Below are 18,689 nucleotides of genomic sequence, written 5' to 3'. Positions count from 1 at the left end.
AATCACAATGTCAAACAATACTCAAATATTCCTTTGATTTTCCCAGACCATTTCCCACATAATAAAAACAAACAAAAATAAATTAAAAATAATAGTGCAAACTTGCTCTGAAAATCGGAAAATTATTCACGAGTTATCAATTCTTCCAGTCCACGTCTAGCCTCTTCACGATGTCATTGTTTACCATTCACAGAGTGCTAAAATAGCGCATGGTTTTTAGTCACGGCGAACAGTCACTCAAAAGTTTCAAATGCATTGGCGGCCGGCTCCAAGCCAGGCCCTGATAGGGAAATTCCACAGAAGACCACATGGCGGGGTTGACTTATTTAGTAAGCAAGGGCGGGCGCCAGTATCATTTAGAGATCTTGATTGTGATTGGTCAGATTTGGATGCCTGTTGTTTGATGATGTCAACAATACCCAAATATGGAAATATTAGGCGTGACAAAGCTAATGTAATATACCAAGACAAACCAAGGGATTTCCCCCTTTTTTGAACGGAAAATCCCTAGACATCCCAATGCTTCAATTGATGAGCTCATGAATAATTAATTAGGCAAACAAACGTCGTTTTATATGGAAAATTCCCACAGTGGAAAATTCTTACAGCATGAGCAATAGTCTACCTTTCCGCTGTGAGTGTGGGACCGGGAAATTAAAGTATGGGGAACTTTTTACCTCGATATTCTATAAATATGAAATGTTTGTCTTTTGAAAAATAATACTGGCGGACAAATAATTAAATGTATTAATGAGGTCCATCTGCATGATGATCAATTTTTAGAACACAATATTCAACATGTTTACGTAGCTTTTGTTAATTAGTTTGCTTTTATTTATTATTATTATTATTATTATTATTATATTTTGATACATTGATTTTTTTGTAGCAATGTGATCATAAATCCATGCATGATTTTAACGAAATTTAAAAAAAAATTGAGTCCTTGCCGTGTTTCTTTATCTTTCTTTTCTCAATTTCACAATGCCTTGCGTGTTTTCTTGAAAAATTAGGCCGTTTTTTAGTAATTTAATTATTTATTCATCTGTTTTTTTTGGGTTTTTTTGATTATCTATTTATTTATTTCAATTTATGGCACTGCTGTCATGTGCTGTGCTTGCGTATAATGTTTTTAAATCAAAGTTTTCCATTCTCAGGTTTGAATTAGATTTTTTTTTTAAATAATCACAGCATTTTTGTTTGTTTGTTAGTTTTGTTTTTATAGTATTATGAAAAAAAGAAAGAAACACATATGTTAAAATGATGTCTGAGTGTCTTATTTACTTCTCTTGTTATTGTGGATATTTAATACAACGAAAAATATTCTCATCCATTCAGTTGGTCCAGCTCCCGGGTCCAGCTGACGGTACTTGCTTCCAGGGTCGCTAGATTATCTAGGTCAGGTCAAACCCCAATCTATATTTAGACCGGCTTGATGTGTGGGAAAGTACCGTACACGTGTTTTGATCCCGGTTTTGATTTGGTAGAATTAGTGCCAGGATAATTACCTGATAATTTCAGAATTTAGAATAACAACGATAGACAATTCCCAGGATATAAACAACGATCTTGGTGGAAAATATATATATCTAAATAGGTAAGAAATGTTTTGTGAGATGTGAGGAAATGCAACTTTATTTATGAGGTAAAAATGTAGGCCTTTCAAGGATTTGAGCATGACGAAAGGGGTATTTATTTGGCAAAAACGCAAATTTGCGGTTTCAAAGTTTTTTTGTGTTTTTTTCAGATTTGAAAATTCAAGGTGCGTATTTTGGCCTCCCAAATTACTTTGTTTGTACAGGAGGCATGCCTACTCTATTATAATGATCGGCAGAAGTGAAGCAGAAATCAATAATCAGTCTGTCGAGTACGGTGATTTCGACGGTGTTTACACTTGCCATCATTGATTGCATGTGACGTTCTGAAGCCTGACATGCCAGTCATTCATTTTCGGTTGACCCGGTTATTTCGGTGTTTTATTTTCGGTGGCGGTGTTGGGTGTTTTACTGACACCGCTACACGTTATCGGACGGGCAGGTCTTGGTCTCGGTCTCGGTCTCGGACATAGAGGTCTTGACTACAACACTGATTAGAAGTCCAGTGAATCCAGCACATTTTGCCGACAAAATAAGTTTATGGTACAAATGCACGCTAAGCGTGCAAAAAAATTGCCATATTGAAGCTAAACTGGTGAAATATGGTACAAAACTGAAATGAATTTGCTCGAAGTGCAAAAAAATTACCAAATATGGGGTTAATTTTGGTCAGAAACCATATACGGTACAGGCGTCAACATTTGGGGGATGATTGTATGGATCACCCCCCTATCAAAATATTGGGGGAGGGATATCCCCCCATCCCCCGGAATCTACGCCTATGGTCATTAACTCATTGGCTAAAAATTACCGTTTGGAGTTATTACTCATTTGGAGTCATAGTGTTACACCCAAATTTTAAAGTGCACACATTTTGTTGATTTGAAGCTTGAGAGTACATTTATGAATACTTCAAAACATTCATGCGTGCAAGTTTTGGAATGTACATGCCTTCTCGTACGTTTTACCCCAGAATTTTACCCTCAAATTTTTTGATCCCCCCTAAAAAGGACTGAATTTTTTTTGATCACCACCTTTTTAGGACCCAATTTTTTTAAAATCCCCCACATATTCCACCCCACCAAAGTATTTATGAACACTCCCTTAGCTGGAGGCTTATTTCAAGTGGTCATGATGGATTTTACTTCGGAGGATCCAGTTTTTCAACAGAGACGGACAATATGCATGAGTATACGTCGAACAACTGAATACATGCACAACGTGTGGACCAATATATTTTTGTAAACATTTTAGGCCTATAACAAAATGTATATTTTCGTACAATTGTACAACTATCGTTTCTACCCTATGACCTATAAAAGGTACCTGTTATCAAAGTGTCCGCAAAAAACTGGTCATCGCAAGTATCTTTGATGCTGAAAACTATTGATATTCACGCAGGGAGGGCCGAAAACCTTACCTCGATCGTAAAATCCAGCCCATGCATGTCATAAATAATTCATTATTTTATTGTGTAAATGTCACTGATTGTGTCCACGTATTGTTATTGCACCTGCGAAAGCAGAAGTCATGCTGAATTTATACTCGATCACTGGATCACCATGTGAATTCGCGTTGTGAAATAACGTTGTGCATGTATTCAGTTGTTCGACGTATAGGTTAATACCAGTTGTACTCGTCTATGTAATCGGCAATCAGAGCTTACAAAATGTGGCACATATATATCATGACATCGGGAATTGACGCAAATATTACAGTAAAATCGGTCATATTCAAATTGAGAAAATAGGTATGACTATGACTTGTTGTACTAGCACATGCTAGTTTGGTAAGGCCTTTCAGTTCCAGTCAATTTTCTCAGCACAGAAAATTATATCAATTTGTCTTAATGTCTTTCTTTGGTAAATTATTAATATTATTAATTTATAAGAAGTTGATTTCCCTGAATCCCTGATAAAAACTTTTGCGAAATTACTTTATTGTTTCATCAAGACTTTCATGGCATGTTAAGCGTCCCTTTCGTGTCAGGTAGGAATGTAGGAACAGACAAATCTGAGCGAGGGCATTATTGACTGGAACAGTTTTGACTTTTGACAGGTCTTTTCATGTTTTGTCACCTCTCGGTTTGTAAACCGACAACTTAAAGGATGAGTCTGGATGACAAAATTGTCATCCCACCGAATAGGGAAGTAACAGGCAATGGATGAATGACGGTCAGGGGTTGTACACCCAAAAGGCCAAGCAATATCTAAAATGCTTTGTTTATTTTAAATTTCAAGCTTTTGTTTGTTTTGTCTGGTGCCCTTGCTAGGATGCTTTTGGGGTGTTCCGAACTTCCGATTATTTCGTCCAAAGGCTAACACTGAACATACTCCCAAACCTTATCCTAATTCTGATGCTAGTATAACCTAACTAAACCCCAACCTTATGCTATCATGAAATAATCATAATGTGATAAAATTAAAAGGAATTTTTAAAAGTAAACAAGAACGAATTTAATTTTCGCCCGGAACTTGCTTGGACTTTAAACCCATTGCGTCAAAGCTTACACCGCTGTAACTACTTGGATTCTAACCACAACATTTTCACCGAAATATTCTTTAACTTACCGGGGTCTGTTATTTCTGGAACATTAGGAATAATCGGCCCAGTAGGGACCGATTCCTCCTGGTTACTCAGGAGCGGTTCGCTTTCTTCTCGCCTATCCGCCATGTTTGTGGAATGAGTATGCTTAAACGTAGCAGGTTCAAACGGATCTTTTTTATAGAATTATTTCTTACCGTTCATGAACTTGCAACAAAATCAATGAAAATATTAATAATTATCATATATGTACTCAAAATTATTTGAGTTTTTCTTACAAATTATTTTTTGTTTAATTTCTACTCAGCTATACTTTTCTTCCAAATTGATGGTGTTTCCTATTTTGACAGAAGGTTGACATTTAAACTTCTTTTTAACACACAGATACACAGCAGTAATGTCAGCCATATGTAGCTCCCTGCTTATGAGTCATTTCCTATATCATGTGACAAATAACAGCTGACTGTCGACTGCTGACATGCTGCTGACAGGAAAACACCTGAATCAGCTATCAGGTGGGTGGCCCGGGTGGGTGGCATGAATGGCATGGCAACTATATTAACAATGGGCTGACCGGGGGAATGACCAGGGTGGGGGGATGACACTGCCATTGTAGTTTTCAATTGTATAGTTTCAAGATGCAATAGCTATCTAGCGCAATGTCAATGACCAATGCCAATGCAATGGGTTAATTTTCAAGGTTCCTTTTTACTGTATGCCGTAAACCATTGCATTTATGTCAGCGATGTACGCACGACACAGTGTCGACACCCTGCACAGTGTCATCGCCCCGATATCTTCATGGTAGAAATCGCCATGGTAGGTTGAATCCACATCAGCCACCCATGGCCATTTTATTCGGACCTTTATGAGATGCATAATTAGCGAAGTGACCTGACTAAGGCTACCCTACTGACAATAGCCGGGGTAATTGATTTCTCGCTGTGTGAGTAAGCTTGTATACGACATTGCGGTCAATGGTTATACTGCCTCCACTTGAGTAGTGAGTGCAGCTATAGCCTGCTGCTGCGCTGTAGTCCATACAGGACCAACGCAATATAAAATTAGAGTTTTGGTCAAATGTTGAGTTCAAAGCGCACGGCCAATTTTCAGAGCGCACGCTAACGACTATCATATCTGTTCGACACATATTTTCAAGTGTATGAGACCACATCTGGTTTCTTGAGACGAAATCATTTACGGGAGATATTCATCATTTTCTAACCCAGTATCCGAAGATTTTCGTCTGATATCAAAATCGTGCATAGCAATTCACATATATCGATCCCGTGTATTCATTTTAGTGTCTCTGCTGCACCAAATAATTATTAGCCAGGCGATGTCGGTGTGCCCTGTATTATAAATATTTTCCCCTGCAACTTAATACTCTGTTGGTGAGCAAAGGGCGATTGGTATTTGACCGAACTTAATAAAGGAGTATTTCGTGATCCTAGCATCCTCTTTTTATGACATTTTTCAGTACATATCCACGAAAAAAGCTTATTCCCAAAATTTCAGTTGATTCTGATTTTGCGTTTGCGAGTTATGCATGATTATTTGTATTACACTGCTCCATAGACAATGCGTTGTAATTTCGTTCTGGTATACCAGAACGAAATTCAAATTTCACGATATCTTTGCTAAACGAATTAATCTGCAAGAAATATTTTGTACATATAAAACATTATCGAGGTTTCCAGTGATATAAAAATCTCAACTTTTTTTGAGAAAAGTGGGGGGATGAGGCTGTGGATCACGAAATGCCCTTTTAAGAAAAGGAGTCCTTTCTGATTGGCTAGAAATCGATCGCTAGATCGCTCAGTGGTGAAGTACAAACTCAAAATGTAGAGATGTATTCAAATCAATTTAATCAATATTCTACTATTGACGCAGATAAAGAAAGTTGCATATTGTCCATGTGCATTGTATTTATTAGACTTGTGATTTAATATTTTATACAGCACCTGGATCTGAACTGAATGGGCTATGCGTGTTCCTTTAACTTTCTTTTGTATAATGATTACAATTCTCAAACAGTTGAATATATCACAATTTTAACGTACAATTTAAAAATCGCTATGGATAAAATGCAGTAAAATATATCCACAGCAAATAGCAATCGCCGCTAATTAGTGTATTGAATTTCAAGTTAGTGTATTGAAAACAAAACCTGGGTTTTACCTGACAACAAATCAAATTTTCTTGTAATAGCAACATCATATGGGGTACTGAGCATGCGCAAATCGTAAAAACATGTAAAATAGAAACTCTGTGGTATCTCATATTGTGTAAATGGTATGCTTGGCCCGAGTCGCTTGGCCTATCTTGAACAAGCCGTACTATCACAGCAATTTTTGACACGAAGATATAGGATGATGACGCTGTGCGCGTAACATGTTTACAATTACAATATTCTAAAACATTTATTTTTGGTGGGATTAAACTGGCCATTGCATGATGGACAATGTACTTTTGTTTCTTTATTTATTTACAGGTGACTTCAAAGGTTCGTGATAATGGCAGCCAGATCTCTGTGTTCCCCATCATGGAGACACCACACAACCTCAAAATATCTCTGGAAAACATTGGTCACATCACCACTAAGGCTGTATCGCTATCAATACAAAAAAGGATTTGATATATCATTAAGATGTTGCTCGTCATCCAGCACAAGACCTTTATTTTATCATGCCTTAAAACAAGAATATGGTGACAAACTCGCTATAGTTGACTCCCTCGGAAACATACGTATAAGGATCTTTTAAATCATAGTACTGCCTTAGCACCGTTTATAATAGCCGATGCTCACGGTGAAAAGACTCGGTCTCAAGTGATTTTAGATGGTGAGCGAGTTGCTTTCTTGTGCCCAAACGATGCCACCTACGTCATCACACAATGGGCAATATGGATGGCGGGTGGAGTGGCTGTTCCACTCTGCGAGAAACACCCATCTGCCGAAATTGAATATGTCGTTGAAGATTCCCAGAGTTCTTTGCTGATTTCCACCGCTACGCATCAACGTGTGATGCGACCGATAGCGGAGAAGTTCAACCTTAAATATCTGGTGTTGAATGAAAATGCGCTAAGTGATAAAACAGACCCAACAGGATTCGAACAGGAGTCTTCATCAGGTTTGAACAGAATACCATTGATTTTGAGTTCAGTTAATGCAGAGTCAGTTGGCCTTGGCATCGTAGAGGAGCGTGTATTGAGACATGCTTGGGATGAGATGAAGTGGAAGAATCGTAATGCAATGATAATTTATACCAGTGGGACCACAGGGAGGCCAAAAGGAGCAATCACTACATTTGGTGTTTACCAAGCACAGGTTTGTATGCCACTGTGACATTTTTCAATATAATATCCAGGGGTGTGAGTGACCACAGATCAAAAAATCTGAAAAAATCTGAAAAAGTCTGAAAAAAATCTGAAATTTGGAAAGCTCCTATACTTTTGTACAGAGGAAGTGCAGAAAAAGATATAAAAATCAAGATCAAAAAATCTGAATTCAGATTTTAATCTGAACTCTCACACCCCTGAATATCCCATGATGCAGCTTTAAAAATCCGACTTGAAGCCACTCAAACGCCCATAACTCTATTCCAGGGAGTTATTTGCACACTTTACATAATTACAAAATTTCAGATAAAATGTGGATCTAGGCCTATTACGAGAATATGTCTGGTGCAAGTACCAATTTAAATACCCTTAAAAAAGTGCACTGTGGGATGAATTGGAAAATTGGCACACATTCTTTTTCGAATACAAAAATGCAAAAATCTGATTTTGATGTTAAATTGTGTACATTTTCTGATTTAGGGAATCACTAGCGCCTCGTAAAGATTAAAAAAACCCAAAATCTCCATTACGTTTCACTACTTGATGAGAATTGATCAAAAATTGAATTCCCTCCTGAGGTTAGTATAGACTGTCAATGAATGGACCAGATCACCATCAGGCTGTCATTATAGCTAGAGGCAGTATATGTATATGACACACATGGGTCAATGATTTACATAAAGATGACCTTGTGTGGTAGTTAGTTCGCAGGAAGTGAGTTTTGCTTGAGGCAATTTGTGTTTAAATGTTAATCCCTTTACTACAAGAGTTATTACCGTCGATTTGGTTGAAAAAGGAGGTGAGACATGATCAATTCAGTTCAGGCAGTGAAACCTAATGCAGAGTCATTCTTCGGAAATTGAGCTATTTTGGATTTTCTGGAAAAATTGTTTTATCTAGAATTGAAATGGTACACATTATGTTGCCACTTTAATACATGTAGTCCTCCTCTCTTTTATCCATGTTGCAAATTTAGTGATTTTTGTCCTTTTATTTATGTTTTTTGTTTTGTAGATTAGAAGCACACAATCGAGCCGAAATAAAAAAAAATGTGGTTTGTTACATTTCTGACTTGATCAAAGGACAGGCTGATGAATTCATGTTTTTTTCTCTTCTCTCCCCATGCAGGTATCCATGATGATTGATGCATGGGAATGGTGTAATAAGGATGTAGTACTCCACACACTCCCTCTACACCACATCCATGGTGTTGTCAACTTGTTAGGCTGCCCTCTATGGGTAGGAGCCACAGTTTTAATGCTACCCAAATTTGAAGCTGCTAAGGTATGTGAGGACGATTTTTAACACTCATATTTAATTTCCCACGTAGTTAAACTTTATTTCTCCTGCTGAGGTATAGGTTAGGTTTTCGGACTGATGTATTCTAGATTCTAACACACCCCATGCTTAGGTTCATATTAGGATGTAGTCCTAAAACTCCCTCTGCATCACATCATCTTTGTTTTCCAACCTGCTAGGCTGCTCTCAATCAGTTGTAATCAAGGTCTTAGCCAGCCATACCTCTGCCTGTCTTTAAATTTAGATGTGTAGATTTAATGGATTTTACATATGTGATAGCTCTAAAACAGATGATTTTAAGGGTATATGAACTTGGGACTAATTCAAAGTGACATGTAAAGGCCAAATCAGGACATATTTGAACCCAGTGACCCTTCCATGGATATAGACAAGTTGTTTTATATCTGAGGGTCAAATTTTGGTATAGATTGGAAGGGTGGTTTCTGATTTCTGGCTAAGACTCTGGTTGTAATGCACTATCCCAGTTGAAATCCATACACCCCTATGGATGATAGCTCTTAATATCCCACACAGGGAGTGTGAATTTCAAATGGAGAAACCTAAATGGGTGACTCCATTTGAAATCTAAACCCCCAGTGTGGGAGATTATGGTCATGTCTTCCATAGGGGATCAGCCCTCGAATTAAGGATCTGAAAGGGCACTGCAACTTTTTTAGGGCAAGTTGATAATTGCCTTGTATTTTCAATGAAAAGGCAAGGCAGCACAGCAGTTTGTAATATTTCAAGAGGGCATCATGGCAACTGTTGAAAATTTGAGAAGGCACCAAGGCAATTTTTCAAAAGTGAAGAAAACACACACAAACATAGATAGATGATTTTATAATGAAGGGGCAGGGCTGCGGCACCGACAGATTAGAGGGCACGGCAAATGACTGCCTTGGGTAAAGGACATATTTTGAGGGCATTACGGCAGTGGGGATGGGCACCCACGGCAAAATGCCATGGGTGCCGTGGGTTAATTCGAGGGCTGTAGGGGATGTATGGATTTCAATTGGAATAGCCCAATGCTGCCAAATTTTTGAAGCTGAGTGCTTTCGGTACATTAGCTGGGTTTGCACAATTAGCAACATTTGCGTTTACAAGTTGGGTCTGAGGGGAGCATGACCAGTGTTCGAAATATGCCTCAAAAAGTTACAGGCCAGCCGGGCTTGACCTTAAAAAGTTACCGGCCAGTCGGGCTGGCAACTAGATGCCAGTCAGAAAAGTTACCGGCCAGGCCAAAAAGTTACAGGCCAATGGCCAGCTGACCGGCCCTATTTCAAATGCTGAGCATGACCTAGCAATGTTTGCACTCAAATATTGAGACAAATAAAACTGCTATGCAAGAGGAGTGGTATGGGTTCTATAGGATATCACAAGGCTTGATATTATTATTATCTGCAAGACCTATGCAAATACAAATGTATTTCATGGCTTCCTTGACTCATTTTCAAGTGATGTACACTGTAGTTTTTAGTGCAATTGCTAAAACTTGAAAAATATGGCTTCTGCCATCTGGCTCACTGTAAGTGCACAAAACTGTCTTTAGTAGTTTGTAGTTGTCAAATTATACTTAATGTATGATTTGCATAAAAATAGATTCCTATTTAAATGTTTCTTTTCACTGATCACATTACTTTTTAGTATCCCCTTTTAATTTCGAGCCATACAAATGAGGGATAACAAAGAAAATTGCGATTTCATTCCAGAGCCTACAATGCGTGTACTACGTAACATGTAATACTGCACGGAGCATCACGCTCGACGTGTGTACACATAAGCTGACATCAACGGGAGGTGATAGCAAGCAGTCGATCGACAAACGCTGAATCAAAGCAGGTCAACCTGGTTTTAATATAAAAAGTAAAATTTTACTGTTATTAAAGCACTTCAGGCTTAGTCTTTTACGTGGTATATTAGTACACCACTGGACGTTATAATTATGCAAAAAGTAGAAATCCGACTAAAATTGAGGGCGTCGCTGTGAAGCATATCACACATTATGGCTTTAACTTTACAAAGGAAATATGTTTGTCAATAATTCCTGTCATTATACTCATTTTATATTTCAGGTGTGGGAGTTACTCATGTCAAATGTTGAACCACACATCAATGTATTTATGGCTGTTCCTACCATTTATGCTAAGCTGATAGAATACTACCATGAAAAATACACATCAGAAAAACAAAAGAAATCTATTGAAGCCTTACTCAAGGAAAAGATCAGGTATGTAATACTGGAATTAGCACCTCTTTCCTAATAAGAACCCCTTGTGGATTGATTCAAATCAGCCTTTGGGGGTAGACCTGTGATGTCGTCATGCCGATGGGCACATTACTGCGCACTTAATGAAAATTTCAATTTCATACTATTTTAGTCAAAAATCAAGGTATAAAACCGGATATTGCCTGTATTTCTACAAGATCAGGGAAGTATTTGCCGAAATGTGGGTGGGGGACATTTGATATTATGTCCCTCCATCCCAAAATGTGGAGGGGATATGTCCCCCCTGGGATTGATGCCCATGTCCATATGTCAACTTTTAATCTATGGGTTTTCAATGGAGTTATCAGATGGTGTTATCAGATGGTGTTATCAGAGATGATACCATTTTGATTATCTCTTGTTTCAGGTTAATGGTATCTGGTTCAGCAGCATTGCCTGTTCCTATTCTGAATGAATGGGAGGTGATCACAGGACATAGGCTACTAGAACGGTATGGAATGACAGAAATAGGAATGGCATTGACTAACCCACTCCATGGGGAAAGACTACCAGGTAATTGTTGTAAAATAACATTGGGCTATTCTAATTGAAATCCATAGTTTCCATACACCTCCTATGGAAGACATTGCCTTTATCTTCCACACAGGGACTGTGCATTCCAAATGCGGTTACCTGGATGCGCACTAACATTACTGCTTCATGGAAGCCAGATGGACAACAAAAGCAATTTGTGCCTTGACAACATATTTGATTGAAGAGTCATTGACGTCACTATCTAACTTGTCAAACGGGGTCCTCCCTGCAGATACATGTGCAAAAAGTGCATTTGTATATCTCGCGCTTTCCTAGCAATGCGCCAGAAGGCTTTTCCAAAATGTATGCTATAATTAAAGCATGCGTTTGATAGGCGTACGCACACACAACACACACTTTGCGGGTAGAACCTTGTTTTTGAGATGACTGCAAAGGGTCAATACATAGTGTCTTAAAGCCTTAATGTACGATTTCCGTCAAATTAAAACAAATTTTGAGGGCGTTCTCCTCAGCAAATGTTATAATATGGTTTTAATGTACGATTTCCGTCAAATTTTAATTTTGTTATTCTTTATTCAAAATGTTGAAATAGTATTAGTAATAACTGCCGGGAAGGGTTGCTGTCCATTTTAAGTTGAAATAACAAGGTAAAATGACAGAAACCCCACTGGTTATTTTGGCCATTTAACATGCAGTTCTATGGGAGGACATATTATCATAATATGTCGAACTTTGCTCTGTTGACCTACAAAGACAACAAATTTGGCCGATTCCATTTAGGTGCAAGTTGGGACATGTGTAAACATTACAAATATGCAAAAAAATCAGGTTTGAAAAAAAATTAACCAATTTCATATTATAAGGTCGTACATTATGACTTTAACTGCTTCATTGATTCAAAATATTCTTCCCCATACAGGCGCTGTTGGCATTCCATTCCCTACCATGCAAGTTCGCATTGTGGATCATGATGGCAAGGTACTGGTGGAAGGTGACTCCCATAGGTCAGAGGTCAAGACAAATGCTGCGTTTATTGAAGGAGAACTACAGGTCAGAGGACCTGGGATCTTTAAGGAGTACTGGAATAGACCACAGGCAACAGCTGAAAGTTTTACCAAAGATGGGTGGTTTATAACAGGTAAGACTTGAGGCTGGGAATACCACAGTTTTGATTTAAAGATGTAAGGGTCCTTAAAATTGTTTTCCAAATTAATGGTAGGGTGTGCCAAGAGCAAAGTAATTTTATTCATTTATTGTAGAAATATGACTTCAGTTGTTGCAATTTTGGGTCAAAAATTGAATTAGACCAGGAGAAATTAGACTCTGTTATGTTTGAGTGTCAAGGAAGGGAAAATTTCAGGATCACCAGATAATGAGGGCCGATCGTTCCATGAAGTGTGACAGGTGATACTGCTACGGACATACCTCATGCTTATTGGCTTGCTTATTTCGGGTGGTTTTCCCGAACTACGACAGCTTTCCATATCCTCCTGTCCTGCATCGCCGTTCCCAGGTCAGATGCTTCCAGTCCGGTGTCTTGCTTGAGTACATCTACATATGTAAGGGGTGGTCTACCAGGGGTTCTTGTTCCATGTTTGGGTGCCCAGTTTATCAGGTTGGCGGAAGGTTCACACTTGCTCCTGAAGCAGTGCCCAGCGAAGCGTGTTCTCCTTTCTCTGATCTTCTCTGAGAGTCTTTGAAGGTCTCCATACAGCTCTTTGTTGCTAATGTGCTGCTTCCAGTGGATGTTGTACACTGCCCTTAGCATTCGGGTGTAACAGCCGTCCAGCTCTTTAGAAAGTTACCTCATATTGTTAATGAATATGTGAGAATTCACAGTATACAAAGCACTGGGACTTTGATTGTTGATGGATAGCCTGTTATACAGCCTGTCTCAAAAAAAATTGTGCAAGTGAAAAGCGCCCTCCCTGGCAATTAGAAAATACCGTTGTGACGTAATGCTTACATCAACGTCAGGGGCTTAGTCTTACCTCTCAAATGCTGTTTGTTCTGTTCAATTTGCTTGTTTTAATCTCGAGATATGTTTAGTTAAAGACGAAAGGGTAAAATGACAATTGTGCCACTTTTACTAGGGAAGTGGGCTATACATGTAACAGTGATAGCATCAAGTTTATCAAGAGTTCCTTCGTGAAATCAAAAGAATGCATCAATTACACAATACAAAATGTTTTTGACTGTTTTGACTGTTTTATCATGATGCAGGAATGATGATTCTCTTTTTTCACTTAAAAGAGATTGAAAGATAAATAAATATTTAACATTCTGCTGTAAAAATTAAATACATGTGCATGTAAATGATTTTATCATGGTACTAGTAAATACTGTTCCCTTATTAGTCACTTAAGATATGTTAAAAGACAAACAAATATTGCGCACTTATACATGTTATAGGTTCATGACCACGTATTACTTGTTGGGAGAGATATTAGACAAAATAATGCATCGCGTGTTGATGTTGATCGTCTAATGCATGCGCTCCAAAGGGGAGTGCATTAGACGCATCAACATCAGCTATCATTGATTTACATTTACAGCTCTCTTCCCTTAGTTGTCATTTTACCCTTTCGTTGTTAAATAAACATATCTCGAAATTGGAACAAACAAATTGAACAGAACAAACAGCATTTGAGAGCTAAGACTGCGCCCGTAACGTTGATGTAAGCATTATGTCACAACGGTATTTTCTTATTGCCAAAGAGAGCGCTTTTCACTTGCACAATTTTTTTGAGACAGGCTGTATAGTCTGTGGTAATGCTATTTAGTAAATTGGCCATCTTGGTACTAGATACCAAAATAGTGTATCTTCTGCAATATTTGCAATTGCAAAGGCCCAAAATCAAACTAGAGTCAACAGACGCTGAGTACAAGCCGCAATTTGACCCCTATAACTTGACCCCTGGGTCACGGATGGGGTCAACTGCTCTTGCATTGTGCTTAGGATGTCATAAGAAATATTCCTGGTCAATTTCAGCTTAATCGGAACTTTGACATGGATTTTGATTTTTTTAAATTTTTGATTGACCTTTTGACCCCCTTTATGACCTTTGACCTCAATGAAAAAAAACCCTTATGTACACCGACAAAATGTATTGTTCCAATTTTAATTAAAAAATTCTAACATGTTCAGTTCTTGAGATAAAAATTCTTGAAGTTATTCAGCTAAAAACAGGAAGTGACCCCTTAATGACCTTTGACCCCCAAATAAAAATACCATGCATACATCAGGTAACACTAATTTATGTATGATGGTTATATTACTCTGGTCTGTTTACATTTTGAGATAAAATTTTTTTTAACATTTTTGGTTTTTGACCGGAAGTAACCCCTTAATGACCTTTGATCCCAAACCTGTAGGCATCCTATCGACCCTGGCTAGTAGCAATGCATGTGTGCTAATGGTGACTCTCTGCTATGTAATTTGTAAAGACAGTGATTTTTTGAATATTTTTAGACTTTGACCGAAATGACCCTTAATGACCTTTGACCCCTTATCTGAGCACACCCTATAGACACCGACTAAAGTCGAGTCACATGATATAACCATGTTCTCATCGCATGAAATTTGTGGAAGGAGTAGCATTTTTTGTGAAATCACATTTGTGACCGTACAGCACGAATGAGCCGTAAATGTCCTCAGTTGTATTCTCAGTTACAGTGTAAAATGGGCATGAAGGTCATATTCATAGGTATTTCAATTTGGTGCTACATGTATCTCATTAAATGAGGTACACGTAGCACCAAATTGAGGTACCTATGAATATGACCTTCATGCCCATTTTACACTGTAACTCAGAATACAACTGAGGACATTTACGGCTCATTCGTGCTGTACGGTCACATTTTTGACCATTATAGCTAGGTCAAAGGTCACAGTCAGGTCAAAGTCAAATGAAACGTTTGGCCTAGTCCAGTGGTCATTTGGCTCAAGTATGGTTGAAATCTGTCAAAGCATAAGAGAGCTAGGGCGAAACGTGGCAAGTCACGCAAAATGTCACGAGTTGCCAGAAGAAGAAGAAGAATTGGGAAGAGACAGAACAAGCCGACGTTCGTCGTCGGCTTGTAATGATAATTTACGTTATAAGGTTCACATGTTCAAAGGTTTGCACACAAAGCACTTAGCATGTTATTGGCATAACGCAGGGGTTCCCCAAAAATTTACAGAACTGTATGTGTAATAGTTGAATCCTTGATTTAGAAGAAAACACATTTATTTAAAATTAACAAGCTGTCCAAAAGGGCTATTAGTTAGCACATGGCCATAACTGGTAACATTTCAAAGAACTAAAGACATTTGGAAGATGAAATTTAGAAACAAGAAATATTTCAAACATCGTAAAACGGTATTCTTTGCATATTTGCTATTTACCATTACATTATTCTCTTTATGTTTTGTATTCTTCATAATCAGGTGATACAGCTAAATTTGAAAGCGATATATACTATATCATGGGCCGTACATCCGTGGACATCATCAAAAGCGGTGGTTACAAAATCAGTGCACTAGAAATAGAGCGCCACCTCTTGTCACACGAAGACATTGTAGAATGTGCTGTCATTGCCATCCCTGATGTGACCTGGGGTCAACAGGTCGCTGCAATTGTGGTACTGAAACCATGGTCAGGGTTGACCTTAGCCACACTGCGCCAGTGGGCTAAAGATAAGATGGCGTCTTACAAGATCCCCAACCAGATGAAGATCGTTGAAACGATCCCAAAGAATGTGATGGGTAAAGTTAACAAAAAGCAACTTGTGAAAGACTTCTTTGGAGATGGAGAACCAAACTGACCATAGTGCAGATTTTTTCTTCAACAGAAGAAACCAACAGGCAATCTTACTTCTTCAAAAAAATCATACAAACTTAACAAATCACAAAGCCTACAGACCTTTTCTGGAAGACTTTTACAAAAAAACAGATTGTGTAGGACAAACAAAACATTACATATTCAACCAATCAATTTCTGGGGATTTGAATGAATATCAACCATACTTCTTCCAATAAGTACATCCCTCTTAGAAGTGAGCTTCTGAGTCTAGTCGTATAGTCATACAGTGGACACCGGCTTCAATACTCTGTGTCAAGTAAAATCAATACAATACATGGTTGGTGTGAACAATTACACCATGCCACACACTAATTGAATGGACTGTCACCAGTGTGATTGGTTGTGGTGTTTTTGTTTACCGCACAAGACATCTTTCTGAACTAATTTCCAAAGATTTCCAATCAGCAGCTGAAAAGGTCTACAAAATATGATCTACAGGTGCCGTCACAATTCTTTCACATTATTTTGTCAATGTTGTTCTTATACATGGATGCAATAGCAGGTCAGACTATTACAGACTACAGTCCGTCATACATTCAACCATTTTTCAAAACTTGGATCTGCCCTTTGGTGTACACATACAAATTTTTGGCTGATTGAATCAGAAAATAAATTAATCACCTTATTGGCAGAAATTGCTTTGTATTTTTTAAGTGATGATCCTGGTTCTTTTATATGTGATAATCAGGGCACATGCATTAGCAAGTAAACAAGGATTGTGATGGGACTTGTAGTGCTGGTATGATGACGCCAGACTGCAAACCATGTGCCTAGTATCATACACAACTACCCAGCATAGCTTGGGTATAAAAATGATTTATTTTTGATACATTGTATATTCTATTAATATTTCTTTACTATATTTTTGTTTTTACAAATATGATGTCCGTCCTCCAAAGATTATAGCAGCTGTACAAACAAAAAATCTTCTTTAGAAGAAGGTGGCTAATAGCCACTGCAAATACCATTGCACTGTGTTGACAAGGCCAAGAAAAAATTGTTTGCTTGCCCTCCAGTGGGATTTTTGGGGTGGGTGGGTGGGTCGGTCAGAAAATAATATATATATATTTTTTAATGACTCACTACTCTATAGACCTGGAGGCAATGAACATTGGTCATGTGGAAAGATATATCAATACTTCACTAGAAATTAATTCAATTACAATGACTGCATACTTACACTATACAGGCATAAGACACCAAGTTTATTGGAAATATTGATGCAGGAATGGACAGTTTATGTAAAAATAAGTTTACAGTAATGATTTTCTTCTTAAGAAAAATGTTGGCCAAATTTAGCTTTGAAATGAAATTTAAACACAGAAAAAGCAATAAAAAACCATTAAAATTATAAACTAAAAACTTTTCTTTTGCAAGGGCCGACCTGATTTTGGACAATTTTGGGTAGGTCGGTGGAAGTGCATGCCATGTTTACAAATTACAATGGGTCAAAATTTAAGACGTAATGCGTAATTTCCATCAAATTTTAATTTTGATATTCATTACCAAAAATGTTGATAATATATTAGCAAGAATTGTCAAAGGTTTTCTGTCCAAAGCCAAAATATTAATGAGGTAAAATGAAAGAAACCCACTGACTATCTTGGCCATTTAATGTGAATCTGAATTCAGATAATGATTCAAAATTAGTTTTCTCACTAGCACAACAAATTTGGCTGATTCCAATAAAGTACAAGTTGGAACATGTGTAACCATTACAAAATATGCCAAAAAATCATTTGAATACTTGACAAGAAAAGATGGGACGAAGCACATAAGAATGTAAAGTATTGTAGATATTTCTGATCTCACAAAGGAAAAATAAATCAATGGTTCAGACAGGGACAAACAGCTGATCGGGAAAGTCATTTAAAAAGCCTGGTAGGCTTTTTTGAAGAAATAATTAACTCAGCGCCTTTTGGTGGTACTTAATACACCAAACCTAATGTACAAAGCACAAAGTTAAGTAGCAATGCCCGACTTGGATATACTTTGTTTTAGAGCTTGTACCTCAGAAAATATTTATAATTTTTTTCAGGAGTAACAGCTAATTAGCTTGTTCCTAATAGCTTTAAGAAACAACACATTTATTTTCTATTTGCCTTCAACTATTTATAATCACAGACTTATAAATGATAAAACTATTTAATTCCACCATTGGCAGTTGTTTAATAAATAAATTTTATTACATATCAAATAACAATACTTATGTTTGACATTGCTTTCTTTTCCAAGAGTGATCTTTTAAGGTGAAACTCCATGCATTTTTTACAGAGCCCCCGATTTGTAAATTATGTGGTATTATCA

The 18,689-nt window shown here is 37.6% G+C and overlaps 2 protein-coding genes across 2 annotated transcripts in view; one reads left to right on the top strand and one right to left on the bottom strand.

Annotated features, from left to right (window-relative positions):
- Window positions 1–4,277, bottom strand: part of LOC140135890 (type 1 phosphatidylinositol 4,5-bisphosphate 4-phosphatase-like) — a 30,471-nt gene extending 26,194 nt beyond the window's left edge. The window contains exon 1 of the mRNA XM_072157553.1: window positions 4,166–4,277. Coding sequence (XP_072013654.1) covers window positions 4,166–4,268 — 103 coding nt within the window. The 5' untranslated portion in view covers window positions 4,269–4,277. The remainder of the gene's footprint in view (window positions 1–4,165) is intronic.
- A 457-nt stretch (window positions 4,278–4,734) lies between these two features.
- On the top strand, window positions 4,735–16,883 carry LOC140135889 (malonate--CoA ligase ACSF3, mitochondrial-like). Its single transcript, XM_072157552.1, is given in 8 exon segments — window positions 4,735–4,764; window positions 6,634–6,878; window positions 6,881–7,467; window positions 8,607–8,762; window positions 10,850–11,004; window positions 11,411–11,556; window positions 12,458–12,676; window positions 15,968–16,883. Coding segments are annotated over 7 exon segments (1,863 nt in total). The 5' UTR covers window positions 4,735–4,764; window positions 6,634–6,655; the 3' UTR covers window positions 16,345–16,883.
- The last annotated feature ends 1,806 nt before the right edge of the window (window positions 16,884–18,689 follow it).

Source organism: Amphiura filiformis, chromosome 16 (genome assembly GCF_039555335.1).
Source record: "Amphiura filiformis chromosome 16, Afil_fr2py, whole genome shotgun sequence".
Lineage (NCBI taxonomy): Eukaryota > Metazoa > Echinodermata > Ophiuroidea > Amphilepidida > Amphiuridae > Amphiura > Amphiura filiformis.
This window is presented reverse-complemented; position numbering and strand designations above follow the sequence as displayed.